We start from the raw sequence: 17,932 nt of genomic DNA on the forward strand, positions 1-17,932 counted from the left end.
TCATTCATAAAAAGATAAAGTAGGGTCATCACGAACAACATCACTTATAATGATAGGACTTTCAACGGAACCACCAACATCGGATATAAAAAAGTTATTAGTACAAACGAATTAAATAAACTCTAATAAAAATTGTACTAAATATTTTTATAATATAAAAAAAATCGATAAGTATTTACATTTTTTGGATTTAATATAATAATTAAATTATATAATAATAGAAATTTAATAGACAAACACTTCCAAACAAAAAGGCTCAGCGGCCAATTTATACATCTGGACAAATACAATAGAATAATACAATAGCCCACTAAAATATACTCCCTCCGTTCCATGTTAATAGAGTCGTTTTTCTATTTTGGGAAGTTCCAAGTTAATTGAGTCATTTCTATTTTTGGCAAAAAGTAATTCTCATTTTTACTTTATTCTCTCTTCATCTCTCTTACTTTATTCTCTCTTACTTTTTCCACCATCCTTTTAACACAGTAATTCATCTCTCTTACTTTATTCTCTCTTACTTTTTCCACCATCCATTTAACACACTATTCTTAAATTTGGTGCCGAAAAGAATTGCCTCTATTAACAAGGAACGGAGGGAGTAAAAACGAAAAATAGAAATAAAATGCATAAATCAAAATGTTGTTAAACTTTTTGGGACAAGTTAATGATAGTGTGATTTGACTTATAACTATAAATAAATAAAAAATGAAATATATATAATATTAAAGGAAAATTGTATGCATTCTCAATTACATAGAAAGAGTCATAAATAATACCTTCATATCGATTTAAAGTTGATGAACTGAAATTACTCTCATTAGATGAATAACGTTGATCACGAACAACATCACTTATAATAACAGGACTTTCAACGGATCCACCAATACCAGCTACAAAAATTTAAGAATTATCAATACAACCGAATTAAATAAAATATTTATAATAAAATACAAAATACTAATAAAAAATAGAAATATATAATAAAATTAAAATATCAGAATTAATATAAAAATTAAACAAAATCATATATTAGAATAAAAATGTAAAAAATATTAAAAAGGGCCCAATTAAATTTAAAACACGTGCCCAAGAAAAATAATTACACTACTACATAGCCCAAACAAATTTATCAAATTGGCACAATCGTCCTTAAAAATAGCCCAAAAGGATGAGCCCAAACAAATACATTCGATTAGTTTACAGCTAATTAAAATAATCAAACTATATCTAATTAAATTAATGCATTTAGAGATTATAACCATAATTTATACACCATATAAAAGCAAACTTTCTCCCATTCCTCTTCTTTGTCGGCGCCGATCACCCAAAACCCTAGGGAGAATTCACTCCAAACAGCCAGAAATTGCACACAACAACCGCATCGCCGATGTCCCCGTCGCAAAACCCAACCAACACACACTTATCCACGTCGTTCGAAACTTTTTAGACTTAAACAACGACCAACTGTTATCTCAAATCCTACCTTCAAAACGACGTCGGCGGTGCAAAACCTAACCGGCGAAGGCTTAGCCACGACAACACAAACTATTCGACTGAATTGATGACGAAAAAGTTTCACTAACCCTATCCCCAATCCACGACGTCCATAATGTACTCGATTAGATCAAACACGGTTTCGATTTCAGGTAAATTCGAAACAAATGTCACCTACTCTTGGAAAATCGTCGAAAATTAAGAATATTCTAACATTTTAAAAGTACTCCCTCCGTCCCGCACTACTCGCACTTATTTCCTTTTTGGGTGTCCCAAGTTACTTGCACTCTTTCCATTTTTAGTAAAAAATTTCACCTACAACCGTCATTTTTGAATTTCCTATACACTCATTCCTTAATCTCCGTGCCGAAAAGGAAAGGAGCGAGTGGGAGTATTATTTTTCAGAATCGGAGAAATAATGGAATGCTTTGGACGATTCAAGCTCTCGCAGAATAAATGGTGACTTGTTCGTCGCCTCTCATGCTACGAACAGATCCGACAACAGACGACGAAAACACTACCAAACCCTAGGATTTTGGGACTAAATCTAAACGTACATCAACTGAAAATTTAAAATCGGTCCAAAATTGAAGAGAAGACAATGGAATACAGACCTGAACCCTCTACCTACACAAAAAGATAAGTTTTTGTCACTAAATTTAGCATTTTCTGTTTTCTAACCAATTGCATGCCTAAATATTGTTCATAAACACTTGAATACATCTGTGACTGTGACTGTGACTGTGACGGTGACTATTACATTTTAATATTGTACACTTTCACTTTTAGATCTGATACAAACATATCTCCCTATTAAGATTTTTTAAAATTTGCTAACAAAAATTGCAAATTCATTGGACAAAGGGCATGGTTTCAAGCAGCTATTCAATTTTCTACATGAAAAAGTAAATGATTCACACCACATAGACATGTAGTATAATTTTCTTTCTTCACTGCATGAATAAGCATAAAAACTAAATGACTTGAGAGGTGGAAAAAAATGAATATGTGACTCATAAGTTGAAATAAACAGAACTTCAAGAACTGCAAGTGTATATACAAGAAAATGATGATTCTCAGCAATATAAAACATCTATACTAATCTGACTAATACTTTGCAGATTGCTCAAAAGAAGAATAAGGATAACACCTTCAGAAATGTTGAGATAAGTGAAAGAAAAAGTTGATCAATATTATACAGTAGTGTACATATTATTATATAAATTAGAACTCATATTTTGTATTTGGCAGGAAAAAAATGACAGCTCGTCCAATTAGAATGTTAAAGGAGGATAAACAGAGATACCAGTCAATTCTTCATACCAATCAATGGTATAATACTCACCTGAATTGTAGTTGATATTTGTTCATATGAGCAGCTCTTTAAAGTTGCAAACATATTTAATTTTTTCATTGCAAACACAAAAGAAATGTAAACCACAACTACTGCAATAGTATAGTGTTCAATTGAAGGCTAATGAGTTCTTAAATAGGAGTTAAAATAAAAGGCATCACATATTCCAATATGATCTTTCATTTTCCCAGTATTATGCTTAGGGTTCAGGAATGGGCTCAAATACTCCTGGAAAACTTGTTTTAAAATATAATGAACTTTAAAAAACTGTGTATAAATAAACTATATATAATTTTCAAAAATTGAATTTGAATGAGAAGAAACAATTAGGTAATACACTGGAACAGAAACATATTGTTAGTCTTCTGTTTTATATGGTAGTTTGATAGGAGAGATTATACTATTCTTCCTTACCTAGCATAAATTGATGACAAAATAAAATCAAACTAAATTTGAGGAACCAATTATTTCATAATGAGAAGAAACAATTAGATAATTCACTGGAACATAAACTGATATTTAGTCTTCTGTTTTATATGGTAGTTTAATTAGTTTGATAAGGGAGATTAAGCTATTCTTCCCTATCTAGCATAAGTTGATGCAAGAAAAAAATCAAACTATGTATTGGAAGAGTATATATACACAAGTTCAATAAGCTCTCATTTCCTTGGTCTGATTGTCACATTTTCTGCAAAGGTACCTATATATTGGAAGAGTAAAGAGGAAGGAAAATATCTATAACATGACAAAAAAAACAGAGGACATTTGATTCAAGGTATGTTACCTAACTAATAAAATACTTAGATAACTAAATTATGCAAGTAAATGATAGAAAATTTGATCCAAGTGTACAAAACAAATCTATGTCAGCAATATATTCCATTGAAGTAAATGAAGTTCTAAATGCTTTATGTGAGTTTTGCATGTTGAATTTGACTAAGATAATGCTTTGTATTTGCTAATTAAATGTAAAACAGTTTACCACAAATAATTTCTTAATTTCAACCTTCCTTGAAGTGTATTAATTTCATAATATGCTCTATATCATATCTCTGCAATATTTGATTGAATTAGACACTTATTTGTAAAGTTAGTTATCTAAATATAATATAATAGTGTTAGGAAATTAATCTAGAGAAAACTGAACTTCTTATGTGTATTTATATAATTAGGAGAAGTTATTAAAAAGAAACAGTTATAAAAAATGACCAACCATCATGCTAAACATATGAATTATATTTAGCGTAAGTCTGAAATTGGTGCTAGGTTATAGATAATATGAAATAATAAAATCTAAAAATAAAAAAATAGCCCAAAACATAACCTTCATTAAATAACAAAGGTATTAGCAAAGATTCATCTTAGAAGCCTGGCCAAAAACCCAAACCTGTAATGCCAAAACAGCAACTCCATAACAATTAACTCAAGTAACATAATCCATCGACCACATCCCAGACCAAACTAAGATAAACATTCTGATCAGTTCAAAAAAGAAAAAAAAAAGAGATTGGAAAACTGAAAAACTCCAAACAATGCCAATCTAATCACCAAAAAAACTCCATTCGGAAGGCCGCGGACCTGCGACGTCCTCAGCTGAATTCCGTATCCGCGCAATTCGTGCCTAATGGCAGACGTCCGCCACGGAATTCTGGCAAATCCGTGGGAATTCCGCGGCGAAGTCCGCCATTGCGGATGCTCTAAGTATTTCAGTGAGATTCCAACGGTGTTTTTTATTGCAAAGGTCTTGGATCCAAAATGAAAATAAGTCGGTACTTTCAGAATTTTAGATTTTTATTATAACAATTTGAGTTCTATTGATCTTGGTCCACTTCAAGCATTGCAAGCGGATACCAATTACCAATTACCAATATGGAATAAACCTAACCGAAACATTTCAAATAAACCTCTCAGACCGGTCACTTGTCCAACAAACCTTCGAGTTTAACTTGTGTGCTCTCTAAACCGAATATGAAACTAAGTATAACAATATCCACCAAGTCAGAAGACCTACCCCTCCTCAACAACATAATTTTGGCTTCGAATTTCAAACTGGTTATGATGACCCCGACGCGCAATCCCAATTAACCGACCTATACAGCTACAGCACCGGCGGAAGGTCGACCTCAGGTAAGGTAAGTGAGTTAGATTTATATTTCGATTCACTCTTTCCCTTTGGAGATGAAGGTCCAACTCCTCCCGCCCAAATCGAAGTCCTCGATTGGTGGGGAACACACGAGAAAGATTTTCCCATGCTTGCGTTAATGGCCAAGGAGATTTTTTCAGTTCCGGCTTCCACTGTCGCCGTTGAGTCCGCTTTCAGTGTTGGATCATGTGTGTTGGATGAATCAAGAAGCAAGCTCTCCGCGAAAAATATGGAAGCCGTGATGTTACTTGATGATTGGGCCAAAGCTGACGTCAGAGAACAAGAAAATGATTGGGATGATCGTCAGGAGGAATCACAAGAAGAATTCACCGGGGATGAATCGTAGGCCAACCGTCAATCGCCGGCCAAGCAAGCCAAATAGGTAAGTAAGGTAAGAGAACTACGTGGACTTTGATTCCCTAATGCAAATGAGCATTAGGGATACGTAGGCACCTCAACTTAAATTTTAAGTTGAGCTCAAGTCCTTTTCCCTTTATTTCTTTTTTTCCCATTTGTTTCTACTTTAAAAATATGCAAATACAATTAAATAATTGTATTTGTATATACTCTAGTCGGTTAAGTAGATTTCTATATAAGGCTAAATCCGGGAAACTTTTTACAATTCTACTATAATTGTTGATTGTTAGACTAAACTCAACATTTAAGGTTGAATTGCTAAAGGTGTCCTCAATTTAGTTATGTAGAAACATCTCCTTCACCGACTAAGAGTATATATACTTATAAATTTATTGTTCAGAACTTCAAGTCTTTTTTGAAATTTGTAATTAGTTTCGTTGTAGATTAGTAGTGTCGTTGTATTTAAATTTTTTGTTTAAAACTTCAAGTTTTTTGTGATTTGTAATTGTTGTAACTTGTAATCTCAATAAAATTGCAATTTTCATCTTGATTTTTTGAATTTTATTTACGCACATTTCATAAATAAATAATAAAATGCAAAAAAAAAAACGAACCGCCGAACCGGCCCGGAACCGGCGGTTTCGGCCAAAAACCGACGGTTTTGAACCAGCTGTTTTTTGAACCGGAACCAAAACCGCCGGAACTCTTGGTGGGCCGATTCCGGTTCATGAAAATGTTGAACCATGAACCGCCGGTTCTGAACCGAAACCGGAAGTTTTTGAACCGCGTGCATGCCTAATTATAGGTTTCATTTGAAAACTAACATACTTTTAAGCTTTCTTTAGGTATTAATTGCAATGGAAATTGCATAAAACATGTCTCTTTCTTTTGGAAACTGCACTAAAAATGAATCTCTCTCTATCTCTATCTATATCTATATCGGTCTCTCTCAATATCTATATCTGGATCTCTATCTCTTTTTCCATCGGTCTCTTTCTCTGTTTTATTTTAAATGTTGTAAAACTGGAATTATATTCTCTCTCCTTGATTTCATTGGGTCTAAATATTGTGATTTTATATGATAGGATCTAAATATTTGTCTGTCATCTTCTCTCTCTCGGTCTTACTCTTTCTAATAGATTAGGATTCATCTATTATAGTGTAACAATACTCATTGTGCATGCATACTTAAGTTTCATTATATTTTAATAAATTTATAATGAAATAATTTTACAATTATTTTCAGATTGATAATTCTAACTAAAATTAATTTTATTTTCAGGTACAAATGGAGTAAAAAAAGACAATAGCAACATTGGAAGCATGGATGACTTTTAGTTTATTGTGTAAAAACCGTCACACGACCAAATACTACTCTGATTCTAAACGTGTAGCATCTACAATGTGCATCATGAAAGGCTACAAAAATTAATTAAAAAAAGAAAGAAAAACATCATTTTCCCCGTTAAAAATAGTGCCACATGACAGTAAAAAAACTGGAGCTTTATATATGTATAGATTGGAGTATAAGATTTTAGGGATACATTGCATGTGATTTGTCATGATAAGCTCTCACATGTTCTAGTACCCCACGCCATAGTACTACTACTAACTTAAGCTCCTCACAGCCAACACACCTTTCATTTTTTTTTTCTATATAAGAATTACTAGTAGTATTAATTAGTCCCACCCTACAATTTGTTACATTTATTAATCTCTGACCAAATAGGGAGCATAATTCGCATGATTCTATTTTTAAAGAGCCATATCAACTCTACATAACAAAGTTAAAAATAATTATATAATTTATTAATGGGAAGCATGATTTAAATTGCATAGTTAGTCGTATTTGATCAGGGGTTGGCATGTAACTTAGCTTAGGTTTAAAAAGAGTGAAAGAGAGAGACAGAGTAGTACTAACATATAGTATGGTTAATCATAATCATATCTCAAGAAGAATAAACCTAAAATTGAAAATCTCACCGGGATAACAACTCAAAGTCTAATGGAAGTGTGATCCCCTACAGAAGCAAAACAATACTACTAATAATCAAATAAACATAGAGTAGCTACTTTTAATTCTTAAAATTCTACTCATAAACATAATAGCAATAACAACAATTAAACTACTCATAGACATAATCGCTTCAAAATGTTTTGGTGATTCAGCCTTATTTTTGATATTGAAGATGGGGATCATCTCAGGAGCTCAAGTCACAAATAGTACAACATTTGATGATGATGACGACGACGACGATCAGAGCTGATCACAAGATACTTAAGCAACGAAGTACATACATACACAAAAACAAGATTGACATCCAAGACTCCAAGTCGAAGAAAAAGACTACTACATGGAGTATAATGTATTTGAGTTAAATACTAGTACAAGAATATTGTGATTGCTTGAAACAGAGCACATTGGAATAAAGGAGTATTTATGGACTTTGGGCTTTGGAGGATAGTGGGAATGGCCGTACTGAGCAGTGGGCTGCGCGGTTAATGGGCCAGGATTTATTTATTGTATTAAAAAAGTGAAATGAAATTGAAATTATACTAAAAAAAGTGAAATTGGAATTTTTAAATACAAATATACATAAAGAAAAGTCTGGTAATTTTTCTTTCCACCACCGCTCTCTGTTATCGTGTTACTCTACAGCAAGTGAGACAAATTACGCAGATCATCTTTCTCTTTCCAAATTCCTACCGATCCACTTCTTCTCTCCATCTGCTCCTACTCGGTGCGTTCTGCTCCAACAAGTGAGACATGAATTTGGCTACTGTTAATTGTTCAAAGTCCACAGTGTAACCGTTTTTGTCTACATAATTTATTGTTCAGTGCTTGTGCTTATGTTGTTTATACTTGATCTTCTAGGTACTTCATTTTCAAGTTTCTATTTACCTTTTAGATTTGCTGTAAAAGATTTCTTAATTCTTATAAGTTTGTAGTTTTTTTTTCTTGGCCGCGACATTGACATTTAATTTGATTCGGTTGAGTTTAGGAGAATTGGGATATGAGTTCTTGTGAATTTCGCGTGGTAGCGTGAAGATGTGTGCAGGTAGAGGGTGAATTACTAATGAAGGATGTGTTGGGTTTTTTCTTAGTCTCTTCTAGTCTTGAGTTTCTGTAATAGTAGTATGTATTTAGTCTATTTTTGTGCAGTTGGTGGTCATGTATTACTCAATTTTTAAGTGAAATTTTGTGTTTAGAACTAAGATGCTCAGTCCTATCTTTTAATATAGCACATATATGCCTACATTCATTTGTAATACGTCAATTTTCGCTCTGCAATCTTTTGCTATTTACACGATAAGATAACATAAGACTATCATATTGACTGGTATGGGGGATTTTACTTCTATGATGAGTGATGACAGTCTATATAATAATATAGTATTCTGATACTTGGCGAGCGCGTTATGCTATTCCCAAAAAGTACAACCTGGTATGATAATAGGGAGATGCAGATTATTCTGCAATTGAACAATGACAATTTTTTCTCTGTCTGTCATATTTGCATTTGCCATAACATGTGATGGTTCGTAGAATAGGACAATGCTATCTACGTTTCAGGGGTACATGCTGTTTCTGGACATAAAACCACAACACCTGCTTGCCTGCTACCGTATTTCTATCTGACTTGTCAAGGACAGTAAATTTCCCAACCACTGCAGTAAAGATGCAGAATCCGGATGGTCAAGCAGCGAAGCCTGAAACGGAGACCAAAGTATCATTACAGACTTCTGAGATCAATGACTGGACAAATTATAGGGATGATGAGGTTATGCAGCAGCATTCCGCCATACAGGCAGAGGAAGCTGGGAAAATCCCATTTGTTGGTGATAAGGCAAGGAAGCCATTAATCCCTGGAAGCAATATTTTTCGTGGATATGCTATATATAGTAAATCTATGATAGTTACATCTTACATTGGTAGTGAAGCTTCTTATTTGCTCTATTTTGATTTATACAATATGGTGATTGCCTTTATAGTTATATTATTACTGGTTCTGGTGGATTCTTGACTAAATGAGTGGGGAATATCTTTTAGAGATCCTAGAAATCAGTTTCATTTTTGGTCCAATCTAGATGTGTGTACAACTAGTTTATTATTTACATTTGGCAGGAACTTGTTAATAAGTCACTTGATTTGAAATCGTTCTTTGTTGACCTGTTTATTTTATTTTCTTGGCTTTTTATCCTTATAACTTTGAAAATCCATCTCTCTTATATTCTTATGAGGAAAATTGTATTGGTTTTAGATACAAAGCTGATTTTCTTTAGCTAATATAGACCATTCATTAAGTGATAATATCACAATTGCTCTTGTAGCATCTACTTAATTCATAGTGAATGACTTTTGGAAGTGATATTCCAGGAGCCTCTCTCATCTTTAGCAGACGAATATGAGTCAGGAAACCCAATTTTGTTGGAGAAAATTAAGGTCCGCTTTATTGTTTGGCATTTTTCTCTGTCACATGCTTCCTATCCTCAGTGCTGGTAGCCGTTACAATATCTGTAGGTTCTGACCGATCAATATGCTGCCATCAGGCGAACAAGGGGAGATGGGAATTGTTTCTTCCGGGGCTTCATGTTTGCTTACCTGGTATGTTTGATAGTATGTGTTCTTAAATGCTTCGCATAATTTTATCTTCTTCAGTTGGAAATCATGCTTTAGTCTTCCGTATTTTAGCTACTGAAACATTTACCCATCAAATTAGGACCATATTCTGGAATCACAAGACCATGCAGAAATTGATCGCATCACAGTCAGTGTGGAGCAATGCAGGAAGACACTTATTAGCTTGGGCTACGCAGAATTTACTTTTGAAGATTTTTTTGCGGTACTTATTTAACAACCTTTGAACAGTTTGTTTGCACCACCTTGGTACTAGCATAAATTCAGCTCCTGATTCATGGTAGGTCCATGTCTTTGTCATATGGTACTCTTTTATCAGGGACAAATATCTTTAGGGTGATGCATTTTAATGCTAAAAATTAATTAGCTCAACTATTTCTTTATTAGCGTGCCATATTTGCAATTCTTAAAGTTTTCTTGCATAACCAATATGTTGCTCTCAAGTACACTATTCATATTACAAGCAAAGCTTTGCACAGCTTAATTTTTGGAGGAAAACTAATTATCAGTATAACTCTTACCTGATCGGTTGAAATCCTGAAACTTAACTTCCTGAATCTATATACTTGTTTTCAGCTGTTCCTTGAGCAACTTGAAAGTGTTCTTTCAGGGAAAGAAGCTTGCATAAGGTTCATAGGATTTATTTTAATTGCGACTCTTTTTTCTGCTAACCTGCTTTCGACTTTCCATCGGTGCCTAATATTTGTTATTGTGGTTACAGCCATGAGGAACTTGTACAGAGAAGTAGAGATCAGTATGTATCTGACTATGGTGAGTAGCACTTACGGAACCTTGCAATGATATCAAGACAGACATGATAAATACATGTATATCAGTATATATAATTTGGCTGCTTATCATGTCCATAATAAATATTTTTTTTTAAATTAAAATAACTGACTATTTGTCTTTGCTAGTTGTGATGTTCTTTAGATTTATTACTTCTGGTGAAATAAAGAAGCGTTCGGAGTTCTATGAACCATTTATTCAAGGATTAACTAATACCTCTGTGGAGCAGGTTGGTTTTGCGTAACATTCAATTCTTTTGTGTGCGGAAAATTTACTGTAGCATCTGAAAGACTGTACTATAAACTTATTTGATCATGAGACCCATACTCCTTTAGGGTCAAGCAGTCTGACATTAGATGTGCTTATATAATATAGACTGAAATCTCTATTCTTATATTGGATGCAAAGAGGCTTCACATGGGACATTGTTTTAGTGTTTTTTATCCATGTTACTGCCACAATTCTGTTGCTTAGGTTCCTGCTCTGGTGCAGTTTTGCAAATCATCCGTGGAGCCAATGGGTGAAGAGAGTGATCATGTTCACATTACTGCATTGTCAGATGCACTTGGCGTCCCAATCCGCATAGTCTATCTTGATCGCAGTCATGATGATAAAGGCAGCGTGAGCGTGAACCATCACGATTTCATTCCTGTTGCGGTCACGGATGCTAATAGCGGTGGTTTTGTGGCGGTTACACCATTCATAACCTTGCTCTACAGACCCGGTCATTATGACATACTGTACCCAAAATAACTTGTTTTACCAGCAGTACCAATAAGTTTGTGTCTGGTAAAAATAGAATCTCCTTGTGTGAATATGGTGGGATGGATGTTCTCTTGATGATGATTTTTTAGACATTAAGCAAAGTGATGATATATCATCGCATATTTGATGTTTTTAATTCTTTGTTGATGTGACCTCAGGTTATTGAGTGTATGAAGTATATTCCTTCATTTTACAGATTATTGGAGTGATATAGGATTTGATTCTCATGACCTTTGGAACTGATTATGTACCAAGAGCAAAGATAGGTGGTACCCACTCAGTAATATAGTACTCCATACTATAAACATCAAATACAACAGAACAAAAGGATATGTTCCACCAAGTGAAGATAATAAAAGCAGTGGGAAAGTGGAAGAACATCAAGAAGTGAAAGTTACATAGTCAAAAAGGAAATGATGCAATCCATCCATGAATGAAATTGTTGCAGTTCGTTACCGACTTCTCTTAGCAAATTGCCCAAAAAACAAGAGAAGATGAAAGCGGGGCCAAACAAAAAGTGCTTTGCTCTCTCTATACAAACACACACAGTACAACACAACCGAACTCCTCAAAATATTAACATTCAAAATTTCGAAGCTCCATGATGTTGCTTTTTGCTTCAGTAACCGCACCACAACGAATACTCCAACGCTCTTTGGTCAGCCATATTGTCAATTTCTACTACACAACAATGCTTTCTCTCAATCCCCAGTCACACTACTCTTCTGCTCTTCCCTCTTAACCATCACACACTTTAATGTACAATACCAAAATTTCCAGTACAATGACTAGCCCGTGTTGTTGAGTTTCTACGATGTTAGTTGCGTCACAAAACTCAGTCTGAATCTTTACCGGAACCAGAAGATGAGTCTCCGTTGGAATAATCATCCCCATTCAGAGAATTTGATGGGATGTCTTGACTGTTGTCATCGGAGGTGCTGGTTCGGGTTTTTCCAGGCCGTGCTCGAATGTTGGGACCCATTGGGAAAGGAACCTACATTAACAATAGGCAAAGAATACATTTCATATTATTGGCACCCTTCAACAAGCAATGACCGCAGGGATTTAACATATACAGAGAAATAACACTTGAAGAGATAACATGACATTTCTGATTCATCTATCAAATACACAAAACATACCTGATCCCCGGCATTCGGACCATCTGTATGGAAAAGTATAGGCCGGCATCTTTTGTCTTCATTCATCAAGCTTGAATTCTGAAAGTGAGCAATGAGGGCAGCCTTCCCCTGGATTCGAGCATATGCTAAAGATGCCACTTTTTCACTATTAAACTTCTCCCACTTCTTTCCATTGAAACTCTGAGAAAAAAATAAAGAACTCAGTATAGCCAATTCAATACCAGATATCTAGAATATGAGGAATATCGTGTATACCTGATAAAAATGCACTATAAGTGTAGGATCAGTCATGTTTATAAAAGCATATCCCACATTGCATTTGTTCTGCAAGAAGGAGAAACACGTTATGATCAAAACAATGTCATTCATAAAAAGGAAAATAAGTTACAGGGTAAAATAAACTTGCCTTAAAATCAATAGGTAAGTAAATGAAATCATAAGTTCCTCTGTGACGTTCATCAATTGCAGCAAGAAGCATCTTCGACGTGTACCTATTAACACAGCCATAAAAGAACATTAAATAATTAGGTGTACAAAAATTAAGTACATAAGTGACGTGCATGCACAATTCCATTATCTATATAACGTATTTGGTACTATACAAATCACTGCACCATTCATATAAGAGTTACAGCTTGTATATGAATAAGGAACTCAAGAAATTACTGAACAACTACTTACTTGTTAGGAATGTTCTTTATCATAAGTGTAGTCCGCTTATCATCTCCACGTGCAATTCTCTCTAAATCAAGCTCAAACTGCTTTTTATTGTCAGGTTGACTTGAATTGCAATCATTTCTACGAGTCCTGGTTCGTTCATTAGGAGAATCAAATGAAGTCATCACAGGAAGCATTTGGCCTCTTGCAGGAAAAATCATGCACCTCTGGTGATGGGGATGCAGTCCAATATTTTTGGAAGGCATTTGTAAGTCCACACAATTTCCACCAGGGAGCGGGAAGATGTTATGAGGGACAAATTCCAATGGATGTGGGGAATTACCAGACATTCTCATGTTCCCAAGCGAACCAGGGTGGAATACAGAAGCAGCATCAGGCGACTCCCCTGCATACATATTCCGCCTGTCCCATAGAGAAGGATTGACAGAAGGTGCTGATCCCACATGATGGCTATTTATAGATAGAAGTGGATTCATCATATGAGATGGTGCTCGAGGTACAGCATGCATCTGTGAAGGATGAGCAGCACCAATGCCATTAACAAATGACGGCGAGTTAGGCCATAAAACAGCCTGAGGTTGTTGTGGATGATGGGAATTACTCCACATGTACTGACGCCCGGGAGGATGACAGCTCCCGTTTCCAGAGGTACCAAAAACTGAAGAGAACGTAATTCACAGTTAGCAGTTAGCACAAATGAATAAGAAAAAAGATGCATTAAAAGAGAAGGGGAAACCAAAACCAGGTCGTGTTACCTTCATTTAACTCGATTGACTGTCCATTGGGGGTAATTCTACGGAACTGCTGGCCATCACTTATTTCTGGAGGACGGATATTAACATTTGCAGCTATATTACTTGGAGAGCCGAAGAGAGGCCCATTTGCTACACCATCATGATATTCAGGAAGAGAATGCGGATGAAGATTCGACTGGCTCTGGAGCTCAAATTTTGGGTGGTTGCGTAGATGGCCAGATTCAACAATGTTGGATTGGTTTCCAGATTCAACTCTAATTAGAGATGGTAAACTGTTAGGTACACTAGATGATACACCATGTTGTAGCACATCATCCAGGAGAGGACCAATATGACCTCCATTTGTCGAGAGAGGGCCATGAATGCCATTCTCTGTACCAGAGAATGTCCCCCCAAGCGAAAGCGATCCTGCTATTATAAAATATAAATATAAATTATGAATATAAATTATATACTTATGAACCATTTCATGAACTGTAATTGAATGCAAAGAACATGAATCATCCAAAACTGAGAAATAAAATTACCAGAAAATCCACTTGATAGGTTATTCGAAGGGCTATGCTGCAACAGAAAACCAGATTCTTCCTGCTCCAGAAATCTATACATGGGGCATAATAAGCTGTTAGATTCAGCAGAAAGAAGCATTTGCCAGAGTCCAGCCAATTCATTAAAAGATAAAAGTGACTGTTCGTAAGATTGATTTTAAAAAGGAAGCTTATTAAGGAAGCACATGGAGATAATGGATGTGACAGCGGAAATGCTTAATGGAGATTTGAAGTAATGCACCTTTGGGAGCCCGCAAGTCGACCTCGTTCAAGCTTAATCTGCTTTCCGGCAATGTCACTCCGGTTCAATGCACGAAGTGCAGATTCTGCAGCTCTGACATCATAAAATTCCACATATTTGTGATAAGACATGCCCGGAGAATCACGAATCTGCAAGCAGAGAAATAGGTAATGCTCAATACGAATGTGAAAACTAGACATTATTCAATTAAGCCGCATTAGAGCATTACCTCCTTGACATCACCATAGACACCAAATATTTCACGGAGTTCATCATTTGAAACAGAAGAATCAAGGTTGAAAACCACAAGGGTACCCTGGTTTACATCCTTTTCCGATGGATTCTCCTGGAACAGATATATAGTAAGATAATACTTCAGAACATATCTATTTAAATTTCACATACGTAAAGGGAAAAACAACAGGATTAAAGCAGGGTTGGAAAAGGCACATATTCAGAAAACCACCTTAGGAATTGAGAAATGTATATCAAGTTTCCGATGCCTCAATGGCTTATTCTGAAGAGCTTTCATTGCATTGCAGGAAGCTCTTATATCATAATATGAGATCATAACAAATCCCCTATGCTTGCATGCTGTATACAGGGTGCGGATGTCTCCGTATTGCTGCAATACCAGTATAACAGCAAGAATTCACCAGTAAGAAAACGACCAGAAAATTCTTGAAACACAATTCGAAATACTGACAGGTGATACCACTTACCTCAAAAAGTGTTCTCAATTCAGAGTCTTCAACGTTGCTATTTATATTTCTGACAAAGAGTGTCCTAGAAGGATGCTCACCAAAAGGGTGTTCCCCGCCGTTGGATCCCAGCTGATTGTTAGAATTGAAATCATAAAGTTCAGGATTTCTTTGCAAAAAGCTATCTTCTCCAAGTTCCAATCCTCCAACACTGCTAAAGAGGTCTAGATCTTCCACGTCTTCCACGTTATTAGATCTCATAACACTGCCAAACCCATCAGTCACACCAGAAAGCAAGTCATCGTCATCTGGTAGAAGATTACCAATAGTTTGAGCCTCAAGTTCTTCCAGCGATTCAAAAACTTCCTCTTCCTCATAATGGGAGGAAGCAGCACCAGCAAAGGAGTGACCATACGGGCCGTTGTTAGATGACAATTTTACTGCAAGATAAAAACAGATTCATGGTTTTTATTGGCAGGTGCTTGGATGACGAATGGACAGCTTAAGAATTAACACAACTATGGGAAAAAAGAGTACATACAGTTTCTACTAAATAAATCCGACATTGAACTTGAAAAAAGGCCATTTTCATACTGAGCAGTAGCACCCGTGAGGTTTATTTTATCTCCATCAAAACAATATGGCACAGGCTCTATGTTCGAATTAGTTCTAGAACCCATATCATGATCAACAGCACTCGGCAAGGAGCGGCTCACTGCTCCAATAAGATGATTACCCAACAAAAGGTTAACATGTCGACCACGACTGAGATAATAGTCAGGAAGAGCAAAACCATTTCCCGTATGTGAATCCAATGGGATTTTATTTTCATGTGCAACGCCTTCAGGTCTTAGCATCCCATCTAGTTTGAAACCTGAAAAGAGTATAAACATGTTTCAGAAGACCTCACCAAGACCTGTGGCTATATAATACAAATAATAACATCAAGAAAAGTGTTATGATCTGTACATAACCATTTTCGAAATGTTACAGTACTTAGAATACATTTGACTTTTTATCCCAACCACAAAAGCATTGTCACTATTATTTAGTTTCAATTTCACAATAGTTTAATTCACTTCATGTAAGACTCATAACTTGCACAAAGATATTGAACAGAGATTTAGTGGATATAGCACAATCATGCATGCCTCTGAATTTACACATATATTTAACCATCGCAGACTCCTAGTAGGAAATAAACTTAACCTTGTAGGTTAGTGAAGTGCTAACTTAACCACATGTAAAACCACCTTGATATCAAAGAAAATTGGCAATAACAACCTACAAACGAGGAGATTTTGTAACTATTAAGAAATGCCTGCCACCACGAAGGGATACCTACAGCAATCGTAGTGCACAAGCTAGTCTTTGAGGATTGATAACATAAAAAACTACGAATGATTAAATGTAACAGTAATAATGATTATTGATAAAAGCTGATAGATTTCAGTTTCTTACAATAAAGTTACCAAATATGCCAAGAATATCATAAATTTAGCTTTTACAGAACAAATTGAGGCCATGCTGTAAGATAAATTTTCTCAGTAAGCACAAAAGTAATTTGCATCCCATTTCCCGCCTATTCTATGTTCCACTTTATAAGATGAATATCAGTACTGGATTGGAAACCTTACAAGAAACATGAACCTTCATACAACTCTGTATAAAATTGTCATGAACAACTCACCGGCATAACCACTCATTTGGTCCATCTTCTTTATACCAACCTGTTTCTGCAAATTAAAGAAGGAAAGAATAATGTATAATCAATCACATAGCAAGCAAAAGCATGTATGATGTTTTTCTGAAGATGAAGATGACAGTTACACAAAGTATACCACCAGACTGTAGACCTATAATTCTGAAGTTCTCTTATTAAATATTGTATGTGCAATCAATACCTCATCAGACAAGCACACCTCCTCTGAAAAGAAGGATGAAGGAGAAAAACCCCTAGAGTTCATCATTTTAGAAGGCTTGGTCAATCCTTTTAGAATAAATCACCCCTTAGCCTCCAACAATCACAAAAAATCAGTTCTTGTGGAAGTTAAGAGGATACAGCTTCAGAAAGAACCTGCACGGACAATTGGGACAATGTTAACACCCGATGAAAGAGAAAATGGAAAACCAGACACATGAGCAACAGCTTGACAAGCAAGGCGAAAATCACAAACAAATACAACTGATTTAGTAGTTATAGTCCAACACGAAATGTAAGTGTCTAGCTAATCAAAATTTAAGTTAAAAGTAGAGCTGTTTCATTTGATATATTCAGTTCGATATATAGGTTGCCAATAAATTGTGCCAATCTACCTATAATTCA

The 17,932-nt window shown here is 35.3% G+C and overlaps 3 protein-coding genes across 13 annotated transcripts in view; 2 read left to right on the top strand and 1 right to left on the bottom strand.

The window, feature by feature from the left end:
• Nucleotides 1-17,932, top strand: part of LOC121798419 (DEAD-box ATP-dependent RNA helicase 21-like) — a 794,448-nt gene that overhangs the window by 110,837 nt on the left and 665,679 nt on the right. The window lies entirely within an intron of this gene.
• LOC121798444 (OVARIAN TUMOR DOMAIN-containing deubiquitinating enzyme 1-like) lies at nucleotides 7,964-11,736 on the top strand. 6 transcript variants are annotated; one of them, XM_042197452.1, is made up of 9 exons: nucleotides 7,964-8,108; nucleotides 9,024-9,196; nucleotides 9,727-9,792; nucleotides 9,871-9,954; nucleotides 10,070-10,192; nucleotides 10,564-10,616; nucleotides 10,709-10,758; nucleotides 10,905-11,005; nucleotides 11,269-11,736. In XM_042197452.1, exons 2-9 carry the CDS (start codon nucleotides 9,029-9,031, stop codon nucleotides 11,527-11,529), a joined length of 906 nt encoding a protein of 301 aa, XP_042053386.1. In that variant the 5' UTR covers nucleotides 7,964-8,108; nucleotides 9,024-9,028; the 3' UTR covers nucleotides 11,530-11,736. The 6 variants fall into 6 exon arrangements, with proteins under 6 accessions (XP_042053386.1, XP_042053389.1, XP_042053387.1 ...); XM_042197455.1 differs by having other exon boundaries at nucleotides 7,966-8,089; XM_042197453.1 differs by having other exon boundaries at nucleotides 7,969-8,108; nucleotides 9,003-9,196.
• Nucleotides 11,918-17,932, bottom strand: part of LOC121798413 (protein MEI2-like 4) — a 6,999-nt gene continuing 984 nt past the window's right edge. For 4 of the 6 annotated variants that reach the window (XM_042197408.1, XM_042197405.1, XM_042197407.1 and 1 more), the window contains 14 exons: nucleotides 17,511-17,683; nucleotides 17,297-17,342; nucleotides 16,148-16,480; nucleotides 15,628-16,046; nucleotides 15,372-15,530; nucleotides 15,135-15,251; nucleotides 14,906-15,054; nucleotides 14,644-14,717; nucleotides 14,117-14,527; nucleotides 13,365-14,019; nucleotides 13,090-13,174; nucleotides 12,939-13,007; nucleotides 12,684-12,863; nucleotides 11,918-12,535 (listed from right to left, as the gene is read on the bottom strand). In XM_042197408.1, coding sequence (XP_042053342.1) covers nucleotides 12,377-12,535; nucleotides 12,684-12,863; nucleotides 12,939-13,007; nucleotides 13,090-13,174; nucleotides 13,365-14,019; nucleotides 14,117-14,527; nucleotides 14,644-14,717; nucleotides 14,906-15,054; nucleotides 15,135-15,251; nucleotides 15,372-15,530; nucleotides 15,628-16,046; nucleotides 16,148-16,480; nucleotides 17,297-17,342; nucleotides 17,511-17,576 — 2,922 coding nt within the window. In that variant the 5' untranslated portion in view covers nucleotides 17,577-17,683 and the 3' untranslated portion in view covers nucleotides 11,918-12,376. Of the gene's footprint in view, nucleotides 12,536-12,683; nucleotides 12,864-12,938; nucleotides 13,008-13,089; nucleotides 13,175-13,364; nucleotides 14,020-14,116; nucleotides 14,528-14,643; nucleotides 14,718-14,905; nucleotides 15,055-15,134; nucleotides 15,252-15,371; nucleotides 15,531-15,627; nucleotides 16,047-16,147; nucleotides 16,481-17,296; nucleotides 17,343-17,510 lie in introns of all 6 variants that reach the window. The other 2 variants (XM_042197410.1, XM_042197409.1) reach the window with 2 other exon arrangements.

This window comes from Salvia splendens, chromosome 4 (genome assembly GCF_004379255.2).
Source record: "Salvia splendens isolate huo1 chromosome 4, SspV2, whole genome shotgun sequence".
In the NCBI taxonomy this organism is placed as follows: domain Eukaryota; kingdom Viridiplantae; phylum Streptophyta; class Magnoliopsida; order Lamiales; family Lamiaceae; genus Salvia; species Salvia splendens.

What these genes read in the sequence shown, in the direction of transcription:
- LOC121798444 (XM_042197452.1), top strand. Translation starts at nt 9,029, where the DNA reads ATGCAGAATCCGGATGGTCAAGCAGCGAAGCCTGAAACGGAGACCAAA. An exon ending in TCCCATTTGTTGGTGATAAG is followed by an intron (nt 9,197 to 9,726) that starts GCAAGGAAGCCA and finishes GTGATATTCCAG; the next exon opens with GAGCCTCTCTCATCTTTAGC. An exon ending in CTAATACCTCTGTGGAGCAG is followed by an intron (nt 11,006 to 11,268) that starts GTTGGTTTTGCG and finishes GCTCTGGTGCAG; the next exon opens with TTTTGCAAATCATCCGTGGA.